At 39.5% G+C, this 19792-nt stretch overlaps 1 protein-coding gene across 4 annotated transcripts in view; it reads left to right on the forward strand.

Moving 5' to 3' along the window:
- ZDHHC21 (zDHHC palmitoyltransferase 21) overlaps window positions 1–19792 on the forward strand; it is a 39398-nt gene that overhangs the window by 2053 nt on the left and 17553 nt on the right. For 2 of the 4 annotated variants that reach the window (XM_079959777.1, XM_079959780.1), the window contains exons 2-6: window positions 3938–4058; window positions 4681–4879; window positions 6467–6565; window positions 11148–11259; window positions 13564–13702. In XM_079959777.1, coding sequence (XP_079815903.1) covers window positions 4726–4879; window positions 6467–6565; window positions 11148–11259; window positions 13564–13702 — 504 coding nt within the window. In that variant the 5' untranslated portion in view covers window positions 3938–4058; window positions 4681–4725. Of the gene's footprint in view, window positions 1–3937; window positions 4059–4674; window positions 4880–6466; window positions 6566–11147; window positions 11260–13563; window positions 13703–19792 lie in introns of all 4 variants that reach the window. The other 2 variants (XM_079959779.1, XM_079959778.1) reach the window with 2 other exon arrangements.

The raw sequence follows: 19792 nt of genomic DNA on the forward strand, positions 1-19792 counted from the left end.
GCAGACATCCCAGTGACTGGAAGCACTAGTGCCTGGTAGGGTCGTAGGTTGCAGTGCTGAGTGAATGAAGCAATCACCTGGGGCAGTTAAAAGGCAGTAATTGTTTAATTGTTAGGGTTTTTTTAAAGTAACCAAATTTATATACCAATTACTCAAACGAAAGGCTTCTGGCCCTCCTGTGACACAGTGGGTCAGTGCGTCTGGAAGGTTGGTGGTTCGAGCCCACCCAGGGACAGTTGTGGGCAGGATTCCTGTATTGGATTCGATGATCCTTGGGATCCCTTCAAATTCTACAACTCTATAACTCTAAATGACTTAATTTGAAATATTAATTTAAGATACTGAAAAAGAAAACACAGGTTACATATAGTGTGTTGTATAAGTTAAGTTATTTTAAAAATAAAGATCTTTACCAAAATCACAAGTTGAAAATTGCATTGCTAAAATTACATGCCTGGGAAAGCTTGCTGAAACAAAGGTGTCTCCAAGTTCTACTTCTTCAGGTGAATTGTGTAGTCATTTGGTGCCTGTGGTCTGTCCCATGTATGGAACTCTTTCCTTGAAGAGCTCACATTTATCACAGTTGATTCATAATCCACGTTCCTTCAGCCTCTTGAGAACATGTTCCAGATTCTTCATATGATGCTCATCACTAGATGATGTCATCCAGATTATGAGTAAAGGTCTGCTCCAAATACCAATTAGTTACACTGGAACAAACCCATTTCAGTGTTGATGGTGGTCAGAAACTTGACTCCTCCTCCTCTTCTTCTTCCATTTGGGGAAGAACCTGTGCCACATCTGGTTTACTAAATTCCTTTCCTTCAGATAACAGTAAGAAAATATTCTCAGTTTGAGTTAGGGAGCCATTTCCCGCTCTTAGCAGTGGGTTAATGATCTCCATGAAGTCACCGCAGACCTGTTTCAGCTCATATTTTTTTGCCCATAATTAGATCATAAAGTTCAAGCTACCCATTGAACTAATGGCTATGAATTACTGGTTTGTGGCTGTGAAGTGCCTGAATGCCAATATAAATGTTAAGTGATTGTTATATTACCTTGCAGAAAATTCAGAAATTTATTAGAAAAATATAGTTTTAATAGTTATTTCTACCTTAACCACAGTTGTGCTTCGTGTGTAAGCATGTAAGCATGTACTCCGTGTGTAAGCATGTAGTAGGTCTGATGGGAATAATTGTTAGTGGCTGTGTGAAAGCATGCTCTCTAGCTTTGGAGTTGGCTGAGATTAGCAGTATTTGATACAGGTAGTACAATTTAAGGTGTGAAATGCCTGCTAAACGTTTGTGTGGTACGCTGGGATTAGCTTTTTAAAAATAAATTATTTACAAATGGGTACTTCTGCTAAAAGGGCTGGTTTACAGCAGGGTCACTTTGGAAACATGCATACACCAAAGAAAAAGTTACCAGCACCCTGAAGTTCCCTTGGTTTGATTGCACATAAACTTGTTGAATTCATTTGTTTTTAAATTGATGTGTTAATTGCCTCAAAGGCATTTTACAGATGTACCACAAAAATGGCTAAGAATAATTTCAAAAACAGTTTGTTTTTTGTTTTTTAAAAAACAATGCCGAAAGCAAATAACTAAAGACAGGTTTAAAAACACTACAAAATTAACACCTAAGGCAGCTGGAGAAGTTTGTTGAAACAAAAATGTATCCAACTGTGGCCAGAAACTACAGATAACCAAGTATTCCTCCTGTATAGCACTTTGACAGCTATGCAAAGTTTGATAGCAGTATAGCAGTCTTTCCTCTGTAATGCTTGCATTTTTCTTGATTCTGTGGCGCTTGGTTTCACAACTCATGCTCTTTTTATTACGATAATTATTTGTCGGCTTAATCACTCTTGCTGTCACTAGGAGGCTAATTGGCAGAGTTCTGCTGACTTGCAGCGTGTTCCCAGCCATGCTTACTTTGAATTCAGTGGTATTTACTTTCCTGTTTAGGATCGTCACAGCCGTACAGGAGCCTACCTGAGTATACCCTGGGTGGAAAACCTGTGGGCGTCCAGATTCTGTTGTACTACAACTCCCATCATCCTTGGTCATTGGCCATGCTGGTTGAGGGTCAATGGGAGTTGGAGTCCAGCAATATTTGGACAGCCGCAGATTTCCCATCCCTGGTATGCCTAGCTGTTATGCTGTTCCTTCCAATGATTAATGGCAAAACTGCAATAATGCACCCAGGGACAGCTGTGGGCAGGATTCCTGCATTATGGGGGATTGGACTAGATTTCTCTCAGGGTCCCTTCCAACTCTACAGTTCTATGATTCTATGGTAGTAAAAATAAGAACTGATGAAGCAGTGATGCTGGTCTTTCCCACAAACCCCCTAGCAACATCATTGCCATCTTACCGAAATGTAAGCAAGTGCACTTAACATATGGAGCACCTTTGTAAATAAAACTTTTTTAACTATGGCAAAAAAGAAAACACCTGTGCTAATTTTCTGATACGGCAGATATAATAAGGGATGCAAAATCTGTTAATCTGAGCAACAACACAATATGCTAAAACAGCACCTATCGTTGCACATGTTGATGAAATTCTCAGCACTTATGGCACAGTACAGGAAAATGTATCGGGCAACCTGCTCTGTGTTTGGTTTCCTGTGCTTGATGGAGCTCACAGAATCAAAGGGGTTGCAATGGCTATTTAAAGCTAGTTGCGATGCGATGTAGAAGATTAAGAAAGGCTGTTCATGCAATCTGTGATATTCAAGGAAGAGAGGAATTTAGGTGGAGTTCAGTGGCAGTGTGTAGGTGTAGCAGAAGAAATGCGGTTTGACTTGTAGTAGTAGTAATGATAGTAATAATAATGTATTACCCTGCCCATCTGGTGTAGGGCTTTAAATATGACTACCTGAATTCTTAATTGGATGCAGGTGCAGAATTTATATAGGAGAACGTTTTGGGTTGCTTGAGAGAGATTTGAAACACATTTGGTTGGTCTATACTTATGGTTTGTAGGCAAAGTGTGAAATTAAGAGTAGAGTAAAGCCGCTGCTTAGATAAATGTCTGATTTGTTTAAAGTTTTTGCTCAAGTACAGCCTGTTCATAAACAAGTTGATCTGAACCTGTGGGAGTTTGATTCTACGTCACGATCAGATCATTTCCCAATGAAGTTAACACTGGCGGTAGTCTCCACAGGGATGATGGATCTATGAGTATTTGGCTGATGGAATCCAAGGGATTATTATTTTATTTTTTTAGTTTCCTTGCAAAGTTCTCTGTTTGGCAGAGTAAGTACTTCTGTTGAAAACCTAGTCCAGGAACATTCATGTTTGCCTTGACTTGAATGCCTCCGTTTCTATAGCTCAGTCAAGGGAGATGTTGAGAACACCTGTTAGTCTGGTTTAGTAGAGCATAAGACTCTTAATCTTAGTGTCAAGGGTTTGAGCCCCATGTTGAGCAAAAAAAGATTCCTGCACTGGACTAGTTCACCCTTGCGGTTCTTTCCAACTCTACAGTTCTATGATTCTCTGACCAGAGGATGTGGATGAGTTACTTAGAGAGGCGCAGCAGTAACATATCTTGCAGACCCTTTCCTGGCACGGCTGATACCAGGATGTGGTTGTGGTTAATGCCTCTTTGCAAGAGCGGGTAATTCTGGCCATCTTGGAAAAGCTGTTTGGGATATGATTCCTAAGGAAACCTATACCAGACCCCTCAAAAGCTATAACAAGCCCTGGCCAGTTGCAAATATCTTGTTTTTAGGCAAAGTGATCAAGAAGATGGTGGCTATGCAACTTTCACATTTTTATTTTTTTTAAAAAATGATCTGTTCTATAGGACTGTTTCTCCGTTATTTTTATTAGGGAAATATTTGTAGAGAATGCTTTATATCACAAAGCCCCCATTGCTAGTTGGCAGTAGAAACAGGATAATAAATCACCTAACTCTCTTTCTTTTTTAAGTCTGATTTCAGGTGAAGTTGCAGAAGTGCTGAGTCAATGACTGGAATCAGTAATGGGCTTCATGAGAGCCAACAAACTGAAGCTTAATCCTGATAAGGCGCAGGTTTTGTAGGTACGTAATGTCGCTACCCTTGCCAGGTAGAACTGCCTGGCACCTATGTTCCTCTCTTATCAGCACCAAGCAAAAAACCTTATTATTATAATTTCCCCCCAACTTTTGAAGCTTTCAGCTGTTGCCCTCTTTTTTTAAAAAAAAGATACTGTTTTATTGTTTCTTTTAATGATGATGCTTTTCTTAGTGTGTTTTACTGTCATCTGTTTTGTAAACCACTCCAGGAACGATGTGCTGAATGCAAAGCCCCTAAAAATAAATAAGTAAAAATAATGATAAGCAATGTTTGTCCAAAAGTAATTATTTTTGTGTTTCATGTGACTTGGTTACCCAAGAAAGTGTGTATAGGATTTCAAACTTAGTGGACAACAGGAAATGGAGGACTGGCAGCCTGTCTGGCTAAAGGTCATTCAGTGATGTGTGGAATCCTATTTGATTTCCTAGTGTGAACCCTGGTGTGGCATCTCTTTCATGAAAGGGCAGCTTCCTTGACTTAACTTCTTTTTCACCTACAGCTGAAGGTTGCTTCCGTCATGCGTGGTGCCATTCATTTGTGTGTTACTGCCACAGCTTGGGAACTTTCATAAAATTGTTAAACTAATTAATGTTTTTTTTCCCTCCTTAGGCTTAGCCCCCCCCCTTCTGCGTGGAACAAGCTGCCTTCAGATTATGTACAATGGGACTACGGATTCACTTTGTTGTTGATCCTCAGGGCTGGTTCTGTATGGGCCTGATTATCTTTGTTTGGCTTTTCAACACGGTCTTCATTCCAAAAATTATCCTCTTTCCACACTATGAAGAGGAGCATATATCACTGGTTACACTACTGTGTAAGTCACATCTCTCGCTAGTTCTTTTATTTCACTCGGACTGAGTGTGCCACTGCAGTCAGTTAAAAACTTTTAATTATTCTCTGTTTGACTAATTGGGTAATTAGTTAAAAGCCAATCAAATGGACATATTACAGCAGTTAAATCTATCATATGCAGCTTTTTTTTGAGGCTTCTTAAGGAAAGAGTCAATTTCTTTTAATATCATGTATAAAGGAATAAAAAAGTTCCCAATAACTGCAGAGGGGGGGGAGATAGTGATCATAGCAATATTTTCATTGACTTTCATAAACAAATCCACAGTTATTGTAACTGTGTTCAGGTAAGCTAATTTGATACTTCCATAGCTTTTTTTCCAATATGTTCTGCATCAACTTCGTGCACTGACTATATTCTCAAGACAGGAGGCATAGAAACCGGTTTAACAGATTGTATGGAGATACAAATGGGAGAAGAGAGTGAGAAGGGAGCTGGCAGTAGGTGAGGTTGTGCAGAACAGATGGAGCAAAGAGATAAGAGAGAAAGAATAATCTGGACGGAGAGATGAATAGCTTTAAAAGTAAAGATCAGAAGCTAAAGTTGCAATAAATCCGGACAGAAAAGTTGTTGAGCTTTTTTCATACGTCCACATTTTGCCGGACATTTTGCTGGTATCCGCCTGACTACAGTATTCCGGATATGTCCGGGAATTTCCGGACGCATGGCAACCCTAACTAAAGGAAAGGGGTGATTGAGAGTGCTCTCCTGGGAATTCTGCCTGCAAACAAGTTTGGGAGTGCTTTTAAGAATATCAAAAGGTCACCCAAAACTTCTACATTGAACTCTTTTGCACATTTCCCCTTTCCTCTTCACAGCAACATTGTGTTTTTTGAGTGTGTGTCTCCCATCTGCACATGGGCAGTGTTCATCCCTTCTGCTTTCCTCCCAAAAGAAGTAACTTTTAACCCTCTAAAGATGTACCAAGTGGTACCAGGGATGTATGATTTCACAAACAAGATTAGGCTTGACTGGGGTGTTTTGAGATTACTGATCCTAGCATGATACGTACAGGAAATATTGACTGACTCTCTGAGTAATCGATTTGCCATTTCCCATCAATGTCACTTGTATCAGTAAGATTATATTTTAACAAATGTTTCACAAGTAAAAGTCTAGTGGTTGAGGTAGTACCACTCTTATTATGGGCTGCAGTACCTCTGCAGCCCTTTAATACCTTGGAGTGGTTATACCCTTACTCCAATGCGCTGGGGAGCAATATGGGGGTATAGGAGAGGAACTTGGTAGCATAGACTAGACTCTCTGCCATCTGCCATGCCCACCAGTCTACTTATTCGTAACCAGAAGTGCCACAAATCCTCACCGCTTCTGCCGTTTGTGCAGCAGGTCAGTCCACCTGTAGGTTATATCATTGCTGTGTGTGTTGCAGCAAGACATATTCTGTATTCTCCCTATATTTTCCTTTGCTTCTGAAAAGTGGAGCAGTCTGCATTTGAACCTTCAGAGACCTGCGTGCAATTTATTTTCTTCAGTAATTTGAGAATAGCCCGTTAAAATTTCCATTACGAAGACTGCTGTTATATTTTACAGGTTACTACCTAGTTGCATTTTTCTGTGTTGTCTCATTACTGAGAGCCTCAGTAGCTGATCCAGGAAGACTACCTGAAAGCCCAAAGATACCAGTTACAGGTACAGTTTTGGATCGCCTTCCTTTATGTTGCTCGTGGTTTGTTTTTTTAAAGGTGCAGTTTTGAATGTATTCCGACTAAAGGAAATTCTGCCTAAACATCAGAAAAATACTTTCTGACAGTAAGAGCTATCAGAATGGTCTCCCTTGGGAGGTTTCCTGCCTTGGTGGTTTTAAAGCAGAGGTTTAGCTGAGATTCCTGCATTTCAGGGGGTTGGACTAAAATGATCCTTGGGATCCCTTCCAATTCTATGATTCTGTGATTTCAATCTAAGTTTTTGCCAGGGTTTGGGGCAGATATTGCCTTGGTTACCTTTCGCAAGACACGTGCTTTGGTTGACTCTCCTAGATTTCTCAGCAGCTTCCAATGTGTTCACCACAATATCCATCCAGTTTTTGAGCTGCCTTCATAGACTGAGATCAGACAGTGCATTGGTGTGGTTCTGCTTTATCTTACAGCCAGGTTCCAGAATGCGGTGAAAGGAGAATTAAATGTTACCCAGCGGGTGTGAGCTTGTGAGGTTGTATGCAACCAAGTTATACTCATAGCAAACCCATTGAAATTAATGGCCCTAAGTTAGCCATGTTATTTTCAATGGGTCTACTTTGAGTAGAACTTACATCCATGGTGGCTTATCTCCCCTGCTCTTTAATATCCACATGAAACCACTTGATGTGTGTTGTCAAGGGATTTCGGTCACAGAGCTATCATTAGGCTAATGGCATCAAGTTCTATTGCTCCTTTCTGTCTATACCAGGTGTGATGGTGACATTTATTTAGCTGCGATAATATTAAAATGCTTTGTGCCCTGCTAGTTTTTAAATGAAATATTGGTCATAGTTTTTGCATCTTATATGCTACTTAAACTACTTGGAGCAAAAAAGGGGTTCATACATCAAAAGATAAATTTTTAAAAATTGCAGCACACTGACCCGGAAGTGTCTCCGGACAGCGCTGGCCCCTGGCCTCTTAAGTGAGATGGGCGCACAACCCCAGAGTCTGTCAAGACTGGCCCGTACGGGCAGGGGTACCTTTACCTTTACCTTTTTAAACAACCAGTGTCCTGGATCTTTATCAGAGAGATAGAAATGTGTGCTTTGATAAGATATTTAAAGGAATGAAGGGCATTAGAACTGTCATTTTTGGGGGGGTTTGGTCTTAATTTAATGAAAATTCAAAAATAGAATTGTCCTGTGTGTTTTTAAACTACTCAGTTATAGTGACAACACCAGGAAGTGTTATTGTAGTCCTAGATATATGTTACTTCTACCCAGTGCTATTTTTCTAGAAAAAGAAGTGCATAGCTCACCACAAACACTTCTCTTAGTCTCTTAGAATGGCAATGGCACCCACCTAAGAGGTGCCAAAACTGAGTTCCAGCTGAAAAAAACCCTGTTCCTACCTAGGGGTAGGGCCCATGCATTGCCCATGTGTAGAGTTAAAATGGGTGGCTTGAGCTGATTGGAAGATGACTAATTAAGCAGTAAACTGTGTGTCTGTTCATTGGGTTGGGGGGAAGGATAGGAAGGCCAAAGGCTCTGGGGTGGGGGAATAGTCACAGGTTGAAAGCAACAATAATGCAAGACAGACAGAAAGGCGAGATAGGTGGGTGTTCAGTGTAGGCCCTATCTGAAGGAAGCAGATTCTGAAATTGGGATACAATTATAGAATTGCTAGAATTGCTGTAGACAGGAGCAAAGTGTATTAGTCAGTAAGCTACTACAGTGGTACCTCAGGTTACATTCGCTTCAGATTACAGACTCTGCTAACTCAGAAATAGTGCTTCAGGTTAAGAACTTTGCTTCAGGATGAGTACAGAAATCATGCTCCGGCGGTGGGAGACCCCATTAGCTAAAGTGGTGCTTCTGGTTAAGAACAATTTCAGCTTAAGAATGGACCTCCAGAACGAATTAAGTACTTAACCCGAGGTACCACTGTATATATTTCTTTTAGGGGTTTAGCAGAAGCAAAGAAATGTTTTTGAAGTCACTGGTCTTGCATCAGTACCACTAGAAATGGTTCCAAGAAACTTTGCACCAACATATTTAAATCTGTCAGATTTTGCTTTCTGATAAAACATAATGTACTTCATGACTTTTGCTTTCTGGTATGCACATTCCTTTGGATTTTGCTGAATTAAAAGCTTTAGGTACATACCTACATACATCATTTTACTTGTATGCCACTTTTCCACAGTTCGAACCATGCTCAAGGCAGCTTACAACTTGGGGCAGGGGGAGCATAACTACAGCCTAACAAAAGTGGTCCTAAACGGTATACAAGACATTAAAAATACACAACCAAACTGAACAATTGCTACATAAATCATGGGATCTATAATAAAAATACAAAAAAACAGCAACAGCAACAATCCCCTCCAACGAAACCCAACCGACTCCACAAACTTTGTTGCAAAATAAAACTAAAGGAGCTTTGGTTATTTTGTTATTTTGTATCTGTTAATTTAGACTGTTTTGTACCATTTCAGAGATAATTTTATTTTTGTTTCTGTATTATTGCACAAACTGGTATGGTCAGATTCATTTGTTGCCTGTTTTAAATCACATTGGAAAACTTGCCTTCTGTTAATGGTAACTCTCTTATTAAAGAGTAACACCTTTGTGACATTGGCTTTATGGGAACAGATTGAAAATCAGTTTCCCATCTGGCATTATTACTAGTTTAATGATCTTGAATATTGGGTTTCCATACTGCCAATGTGCAAATGATGTCATTTTTCAACAAGATGAGAAACATGGCAGCTCTCCGACTTAAAATTGAGCCTACATAAATAAATATATATATGTTTCCGTATATATGTTTCCAGATATATATATGTTTCCGTAAGCAAATTCAATAAGAAATGGTTGAAAAACCCTATAAAATAATTCTATATATGACTTGTGTATTAGTGAGAAGCATACGACCATGCAAATGTCACCTTCCCTAATTCCATTTCCATTTCAGGGGTCACCTTTCCTTTTGTCATCCTCAAATATGAAAATCTAATTATGTCTCCTCTTCACTTAAAGCAAATAATCAAGCTTGTGGGTTGTCTCCTTCCAGAGGGGGAAGCCTTTGGATGAAAATCCCTTTCACTGCAAATGCACCTTTCCAAAACTAAATGCATTATCAGAAGCCAAATTAATTTTAAAATAGCTGTACATATACCGTATTTTTCGCTCTATAGGACGCACCCGACCATAGGACGCAGCTCATTTTAGAGGGGGAGAACAAGAAAAAAATATTCTCCCCCTCTCTGCTCAGCGCCCCTTCAGCGAAGCAGCAGGAGAAACGGAGCCCCTTTCATCTTTCTTTATTATTATTACGGCTATTAGCCCATAAAATATGTACAAACATAAAAGCACAGAAGCATAAAAAACCAATACATCTAACAACAGAAGGGGAACACCACGATGCAAGGGTGGGTCATTGAGCAGTGACAAATAACAGCTTGGGGCCCGGAAAGATCCAAGGGACGGTTCACAGAAAGGACGGTTCACAGAAGGAAAACTGGAGGCGAGATCCGTCATGCACTCTCATCATAACTGTCCGATTAGTTTTTGTTGTTGTTATTGTTTTTTGGTGGTTGAGCCCCTTTCATTTCTCCTCCCGCTTGGCTGAAGGGGCACTGCGCAGCTCTCCCTCTCTGCTGAAGCCAGGAGAGTCTTGCTTTCCTGGCTTCAGCAAAAGGAACCTGAAGCTTCTGGAGTGCAGCGGGACGTCCCATTGTGCTCTGGAGGCTTCAGGTGGCTTCAGCGAAAGCAACGCGAACCCAAGGAGCACGGAGGGAGCGCTCCCTCTGCGCTTCGGAGGCTTCGCGTTGCTATCGCTGAAGCCAAGGAGCCTGCATTCGCTCCATAGGATGCACAAACATTTCCTCTTAATTTTGGGAGGGGAAAAAGTGTGTCCTATAGAGCAAAAATAAAATAAAATACGGTGCTATTTAGAGAGTGTTAGGTGCACCTTAGTTAATTTGAAATAAATGGGATGTTCGCAATTCTGTTCTATTGATCTAATGCACACTAAGAGTACCATTTAGAGGCTATTTTCATTGTAGTCACTGCTTTAGTTTAATGAAGGCAGGTAGTTTGATCATGGCAGGTGTCACTATCCTTTTCACAAACCAGAGAAACTGTCATAGGCACCTCTCAAACAAGCACCCACCACAAAATATTGTATTGGACACAACAGATTGCTTGATGGGCCATTGGTCTGATTCAGTATAAGACATCTTCTGATGTTTGTAAAATCTATAGACCGCATTACCTAAAATTCTGTGAGCTTTCCATTTTGCATGATGAAGAGTTCTGTGAAACTGAAAGCTTGCATATGCTTTGATTAAATTAAAGGGGGGGTTGTACTTTTTCTCTTTTGTAGCCATCACAGTGGTCTTCTAAAACACCTGGTGTGTTTTGGCTTATCGGGATGCAAACGAGGGACATTTTTATACGTTCCTTTCTTTTCCTGTAAAATCATCAACTACAGTAAGGCTTTATGGGTCTTAAAGAAGCAAAAACATAATGGCAATTCTGGGGAAGGGGAGAGTTTGTAATAACCGACTCTGCATTTTCTTTCTTTAGAAAGAGACTTTTGGGAATTATGTAATAAATGTAATATGATGAGACCAAAGCGTTCTCACCACTGCAGTCGATGTGGACACTGTGTTAGGAAAATGGATCATCATTGCCCGTGGTAAGTTTATTGCCTCACCACATCCTACATAGGCACACTGACTGCTAATGTAATCATTGTTTGACATTGTTTCCCAATAGTTGTGTATTTCACAGTAATGATATCACCATAAACATCAGGTTCCCCCCCCAAAAAAAAGTGACTTTAGGATTCAACGTGTAAATGTTGGTTTTCAAAATTAAGCTTTGGAAATGGATTATTAATACTAGAATATAATTTTGTTTCAAAATACCGTGCCAAGATCCATATAAGCATTTGCTCATGCACTCAACCTTTTCTCTTCTTCCGTTATGTTAAACTAGCAACGAAACCCAGATGTTTCCAGTTAACCATGGCTTCCCATTGCATAGAGTTATAGAATCATAGAGTTGGAATTGACATCCCTTATAGGGTTACAAGAAGTTTTGTGAGGAGAATTATATAAATTACTGCAAAAGGCATTAAGTATGAGTTTATTTAGGATTTGGATCTAAAGCAATAATTATAGTAACAAAATGCAGAATTAGAAATGATTTTAGAAAACCATTAGACGGTTGAAGGAAGTCTTAGGCTGTGATAGCCAAAGATTTGATTTGATGTTCATGAGATGTGATACTGGAAGATATGTGCAAAAAACAATAAAAATATTATTAAAAAAAAAGAATTGTAGAGTTGGAAAGGACCACAAGCGTCATCTAGTCTAACCCCCTGCAATGCAGGAATCTTTCCGCCCATCGTGGGGCATGAACCCACCACCCTGAGATGCTCTACTGACCAAGCTATAATCTAAACAGGAAAACTATGCTTACAAGCCAGGATTTTGAAACATGAGGTTGAGTTAAGGTTGAGTTAAGATGCCAGGTTGTTCTGAGCCTGTTAATCATCATTCACCAGTAGGGTAACAGTGGTTAATCAGAGACTTCCATGTTTAATCACTGCATGCTATGAAAGGGAGTAGAGAAGAGGTTGCAAAAGCAGGCAAAAGGCTTGTTCATATCTTACTGAGTCAATATATGATCATCTAAACCCATCTAAGCCCATGGTATGACTATTTTCCACCTTCCCATTTTGACTCTCTGGCACCCTATCTGCATAACGTAGCAATTCTAAAATATAGACGCCCCTTTACTCTCGCAAGATTTAATGTATTGCCCTCGGCTGTACTTGAGGGATGATTCCAACAGATTCCACACGAAAAACCCTTAAGTCCCTGTGGAGATGGCAGTACCGAATAGGCTTGCACTCTTTATAAAGACTTGAGGAATGAGATTATCACCCCTCTTTTATTGTCCATTCCGGGTCGCCCAACCACTGCCACAGTGTCCTTTCTCTTGGCAGATAAAGATGAGCAGGTGACAGCAAAGGTTGCAAGGTTTTTAGCTGGGGCAATCAGAACAAGATCCACTATTGGACTATTGATTCAAAACCCTAAAATGTATTTTATATAATTGACTGTTGGGTTGAAATGAACGACAGACGAGTGGTGGGTGTCATCTGGGAGGCATCTCCCGAGCATGTCTCGGGGAGTCTCTTTTATTGAATATTACAGCATTGCCACATATGTGTTGCTGATTGGTTAACACAAGTACAAGGCAAAGGTTACCTATAGACATTAATCATCAATAGATTAAAGGGTGGGAAAGGGAACACAGAATTGGACAGGCGTGAAAGCTTCCTTATTAAACTATTACTAGTGATTAATATATAGCAAGACTTAAACAATTACTCGGTGATTAATATATAGCATTCATTCGTAGATGTTGTCAACCAAGCACTAAGAACAGGCCAGACTAAGAACAAGTCAGAATGCAATGTTTTCATGAACTCATGGTGAACTGAACATTCTAGAGTGATGCGCAGAAACAAAACTTTCCTTCAATTGACTTTTTATTTCTATTCATTGTGTATCGTATTGTTGTTTTATTGCTATGGCCGATGGCTGTTGCAAATAAAGATTCATTCATTCATTCAACCTGTCCTATGTGGTGATTTTAGTTACAAAAGCAAAGCAAAATTTAGTACGGAATACTTTTATACTATGAATGTCAGATAAAGAGTGGAAGAATGTGTCTCCCTCAAATTCCCCTGTTTACCAAAAGCCACATTGCCTTGGTGTGTAAAAAGACTAATAGAACTGTACAGCTGAAAACTGTGGACAGAGATAGATGAGGAATGAAAGTACAAAGAGATAAGTGGTGAACATTTTCCCTTCTGCCCTGTCCCCAACTGGTAGGTCATTGGTTTGGCTTGAAAGGCTTATTTCATTGTTAAAATTTGGAAAGCGACTAACGCTCCATTGTGTGTGTTTACACTTGTTTTCTGCAGGATTAATAACTGCGTTGGTGAAGATAATCACTGGCTGTTTTTGCAGCTGTGCTTCTACACAGAACTTCTCAGTTCTTATACGCTGCTACTTGATTTCTGCCACTGTTATTACTTTGAACCACTAAAAAAAGTTAATTGGGTAAGAAAAAAATTATGTTTGCAAGATGTGGATAAATGGTAACATAATCACAGTTTATTATTCATAGTTAACTGTATGATGAATTATTTTAAGGGTGTGTGTGTGTGTGTTACCTGTTCTTACATTCTAGGGTGAGATATGAATTTGGTTTGACATATGTAAATGTATGGATTTTTTTCCATCGATCTAGCAAATAGGAAAATAAGGAGGGGGCCAAACACCTGACAATAGCTCTTACAAAACCAGAAAGTTGCTGCAAAATGCAAAGGCTTTTAAAGGAATCTATAGCGAATCTGTAGGGAGAAAATAAAGCAATGTGGACCCTTGACATTGATTCCAATGCCTGACAATTCTAAACTGCATTTAAACACAACAGTTTTGTTTATTTATATATATATTTATATATGATTATTTATATGCATTTCTGGTGCCACTCAGGGCACCTTACAACTGTTCAAAACCACAATACAATGTTAAAATACAAAATGCACAACAAATAAAATACACATTAGTGTTGGGCCAACTATCACATGTTATGCAAGAAATACGATGGTTACATGTACACCAATGGTACACATTGTTCTTTTCCATACCAGCTTGGAGATATACTTGAGCACCTTTAAATGCCTAGGTAACATAACATCAGGGCATACCAATGATCAAGCTCTCCAGATGTGGTAACCTGGGTGTTTACACAGATGTAAGCAAGTCTGGTTTTTGGGGGGGATGGGTTGGCAGAATCTGAGTGTTAACACCTTCCTTCACATGTGTAATGTTCATAGTGTCCTACCGAATTAGGACCTCTTCAGAAGACATGTACTTGCTCAAGTACAGAAGACATGTACTTGATGTAGGATGTCTTATACATGAAGAACCATGAACGTATATTCTCCCAGGAACGTACAGTCTTTGGGGTTGTTATATTCCCCAGATAAAAAGTGGTCTAGAAGTCAGACATGCAGTGCTGGATTTACGTTTAAGTTAAACAAGCTATAGCTTAGGGCCCCACTCTCTTGTGGGCCCCCCAAAAAATTAAAGGAAAATAAAAAGCAAATAAAATTAAAAACAAATAAAATAAAACCTTCATACAGCAACAGTGTTTTAATATACTTTTTCTTAATTGTATTTCAGTTCAACAATTACTTTGATAAAATACATATTTTGTTATGTGCAAATGGCTTTAGATACTCATTAGGTCCGTAAATAACCATATAGCATATATTCAACACAGACAATTTGTTGTTGACAAAGGACAGCTGGACATATAAAGGGCCCCATTACCTTCAGTAGCTTAGGGCCTCATCAAACCTAAATCTGGCCCTGCAGACATGTATTTTTTTGGACCTCGGGCTCTGTCATAAAGGACCTCACAGATAAGGAGCACAGTGTAGGCATTGCGTACAATTCGATAGAGAGGTGCAATATTAAAGAATGAAATATATCAGCTTTTGAAAATTTTATGTATAAGGAAAATGATCAAGGGAGAAATGTCATCTTTTAGAGATGGGAACACAGATAAGGGCCTCAGGTGATTAATGTGGTGTATTATCATAGCTATCAGCTTCTGGGCAAACCAGGATTTTAAACCAACTTAAAACCATGGTTTAAGCTCCTGACCATTTCCAAAGCTGGTGGCCATACTTTTGCATCTCAGAGTCTTGGGAAACTATGGTTTATTATATATTTTATTGGTTTAATCATTGATCGCACAAAGGGAGAAACAGAGGGTCTGCATGTGTGGGCAAAACTCTTGTTGATATATCAACTTATTAAACTGATTATAGGTCCCAAATTATAGATTTTGATGTTTTGAGAGCTTCTTGCTTAAAAAAAAAAAAAAAAAAAATCACGCCTTTGGCATTCAGTGTTGTTTGCATATTGCAAATGATTTGGTTCAGATGATTTGATAGCCGCAATTAAAAAAAAAAAAATTCTGTGGAATTGGTAGCTGAGTGAAAAATATATGGGAATTCAGCCAGATCTGCAGCTTCAGAAATGACATGAGTGTACTATTTGGCTCATTTCTGACTGTGTAGCTGAGGATTTGATATCCTCCATAAATGTGTGCTACCCAATCACTCATTCTGCTGCTTGACACTAAGGGACACAAACAGCAAGCAAAATCCATTTAATTGTCCTATAAAAATTACGTACAGTTTAAGACAATAGCTTAGTACAGTCAATGTTTTGCACTAGAATATGTCCATTGCATTGAATAGATGTTTTTTTGTGTCTTGTACATTTTCTAAGAATTTGATTTAAAGCAACTGCACTGGCACAACTGCTTCTTGTGAATGTTTAGCTTCTCCGTAATGCTAATGATGACAGGAAGATGCACAGGTACAAAGGTTGTCACAGATCCACATACTTACTGCAGGTTGTAGGATCACACTGTTAAATGACTTATCTGCCTTCTGCTCGTTTTAAAAAAAAAACCTGAATGAAACTAGCATTTAACTGTATTGCAATTTGTAAAACATCACTTAAATTAAATCTAAGATTAAGCATTTATTTTTATCCACCCCATCTTCTCTGACTGATACCCATAGGGCATTTCAGTTCCTTAGACTTTTGTTATCTTTTTAAGCTACTGAATAAGATTTAATTTAATGAAAGAGATTGTTATTTTCCTTTTTTATAATAATTTTTATTGATTTTAACATATAAATTATAAAATGTACCACAAAACTTATCACTTATACAACCTTTTTAGACTTCCATCAGCACCTCTGATAATCCACCGTTTTATCCACTTCTTATACATTTCTTAACTTTATATTGTCTTTAAGTCTCTTAACAAATTATCCTTTCCTCTATCAATTTTTGCAATACTTCCAATAATACTCCTCACAGAACTTCTTGTAAACCTACAAACGTTGTCTGGTCTTCACAAATACTTTTCAAATAGTCCGTAAATTTACTCCAGTCTTCCGTGAATTTCTGGTCCCACTGGTTTCAAATTCTTCCTGTTAATTTATCTAATTCTGCATAGTCCATTAACTTCATCTGAAAGAGATTGTTATTTGCATGATCCATAGGAACCATTTTTTTTTTGCAGGGTAAAAACTTAAGTATTTAAAAATTGAAGTCCTTAAAAGTATAATATGTATTGTCTCATTTGTTTAGTAGGCTGCAGATAATGTACGTTTTCCTCCAGTAGGAGGAGCAGTGTTACTACAAGAGCTAAAAAGAAACTGCACAAATCTATTAAGGGACTGTTGGTTTTTGTGTCCTGGCCACTGTCAGAAAGGATTGCTTATTTTATATCTGACAGGTATAACTTTTCCCAGGGAATGCTGTGCTTTCCAGAAAGTATGAAAACAACATCTTGTACTTGACCAGCTTACAGCACGAGTGGCTAGCATGGGTCTCCATCTCTGTACATTTTGTGTCTTGTTAAATCTGCTGGAATGATAATATGCCAAGTGAGTCAGACCATTTAGCTCTGGCAGAAGATTTCCAAGGCCTTGTGCAAAGCAGGATCTGCTACTTTGGATCCTCTACATTGTAACTTGGGTTGTGCCCTGACGCTGGCCAGTTGAAGCAACTTTTAACTGTGCAGAAAAGCAAGTTGTGCCTGCACTCTTTCCCAAATATTTTTTGGTGTAGATCCATCAGTTCAGCAGGAGATGGCTTTGATTTGGCACCAGCAGCACTGCATGGATGAGCAGGAAAGAACCTCTGAAATCCTTGGGTTTACGCAGCCAGTAGGAGAGCTTCAGGAGAGTTTAGTGCAGATCAGGGACCCATGCTAACACTGGTTAAGCTGAACAAGACAACTTCCTGCCCCCTGGTTTGAATCTGACTTGCTGAGAAACTGACCAGATCTGGTTGTAAACCACAGCATCTGGTTTGTAGGTTAAGACAAGCAGTGTAGTCATCCTGACTATATGGGAGGAAAATATGTTGATTTGGTTTGAGGAAGGAAATCTCTCATCCAGTGGTTCATAACCTTTACAAATACGAGGACCCCTTCTTAACTTCAGAAAATTTCATGGACCTCCATATGCTACTTGTCAGGGCTGGTGGAAGCCATAGTCCACACCAGGTCTACTCCTTTTCCAAATCCATTTAGACCAATCCACTAGATCACGTGAAAACATCACAGGTGTGCACACGAGTGTTGTTGTTTTTAAGCACCCTTCAAAGGGAAGTGTTCAATCTGGGATTTCAAGTGGTAATAGTTGAGAGCCCATGACTATGGTCAGCTTCTTGTATTATATTTTAAGGACGTGTTGCATGTTTTTGAATTATTCCTTGGTTTGAATGTAGGTGATTCCACCACCACCCTCTTTTGAATGTTTACATGAGCAAACATATCTTGGAATATGTGCAGCCCTATGTTAGGGAAGATACATGAGTGCTTATACTCCCTTGTGATTGTATCTAGGAATTAGGACATGTTTCTTCTTGTTAAATATCAAATAAATTAATGGTTCATATTGCAATCCTTTTGGGTTAGGATGTACTGAGGAATCTAGATAATATTTATTTATAATCCACTTGTCTGCTCAAAAGTACTCAGAATGGGATGTGTGGCATCACCATGGAGCTATATAGTACTAATAGAAATGCAAGTGCAATGATTTATAAAAGCAATAAGAAAATGTGATATAGCCAATGCTTAAAAATCTAAATGGTATGAAGAGTATGCCTCCTGTTTTGACAATGCATGGGAGCTAAGGTGTGGCTTGGGGGGTTTATGAATCTTGTACTGCAAGAGAGCAGGAGCAGAGGTGAATTTAGGGCAGGGGGACCAGTTCTTTGATGTCACAACTATGTGGTATGTAGTAGATTGAGCAGAAGGCGAGAGGCAGGGGAGTACAGAATTTGGAAAGGGCACTGCTGAAATTTGCTGAAATCTTCCTCTGGCAGGAGCAAGTGGTTGAGTAGGAGTGCATTATTCTTACTCTTAGTAGTAGTAGTATTTATTATTTATTGAATTCATACACCGCCCTATACCCGGGGGTCTCAGGGCAGTTCACAGAATAGTAGTAACAGTAGCAGTAGTAGTAGTATTACCAGCCTACCTTCACCAGTAGGTCCCAGGTTTAGTTGCAACAATTTAAAAATCAGAAACAGTAAAGTCACAGGAATAGGCTGAGTCCTGAAAATACACACCTCAGATGTCAAAGGCCAGGAGGTGTGCCTTCATTAGTACTTCTGACAGTGTGTCCATGTGACAGGGTTTTAAGACTCTGGTATTAGCTTTGCAGTCCAGACAGCGACCATTTTGGGTGGGGGTTCCATTCCTGACCCCCATGTGCATTGGTGGGACGTGCATAACCCTGCCCCATTTGGGGGCCACTTCCAAGTCGGCAGTGCCAAGCATGCATGTGATCACTCGTCAGTCGGACCGGTGCAAATCGGTCACTCCCTGTATTCAGCCTGGGCAAATGTATTCTCATTGACTTGTACAGTGGTACATCGGTTTAAGTACTTAATTCGTTCCTGAGGTCTGTTCTTAACCTGAAACTGTTCTTAACCTTAAGCACCACTTTAACTAATGGGGCTTCCCGCTGCTGCCGCGCTGCCACGACACAATTTCTGTTCTTATCCTGAAGCAAAGTTCTTAACCCAAGGTACTATTTCTGGGTTAGCAGAGTCTGTAACCTGAAGCATCTGTAACCTGAAGCGTCTGTAAACCGAGGTACCACTGTACTTTGCAGTGGCAGATGAAGAGCAGTCAAGGTGGCCTGGTACATATGACTGATCTTGCCCTTAAGCTCTCAGTGATGCGCCACTTTTGGCTTGCTCCAATTTCTCTTTGTGGAATACTGTTCATCCAAAACTTTTCTTCTGCTATTTGCTACCTAGTTTCCCTTTATACACACAGCTGTATGGTGTGCATAAATTTTTGCTCATTCTCTGTAGGCATCAGGGAGGTGAGTCTTTCACTGAGAATGAATTGCGAATATAGAATCTGGAAGTGTAGAGCAGGTTGTACTTAACTGACATTCTGTAGCTTGAGAAGAGCTGTTCGACAGTGGAATGGTCTCCCTCGGGAGGTGGTGGACTCCTCTTCCTTGGAGGTTACTAAGCAGAGGTTGGGTGGCCATCTGCCATGGTTGCTTTAGCTGAGATTCTTGC

Source organism: Podarcis cretensis (genome assembly GCF_951804945.1).
Source record: "Podarcis cretensis genome assembly, chromosome: 17".
Taxonomy (NCBI): Eukaryota; Metazoa; Chordata; class Lepidosauria; order Squamata; family Lacertidae; genus Podarcis; species Podarcis cretensis.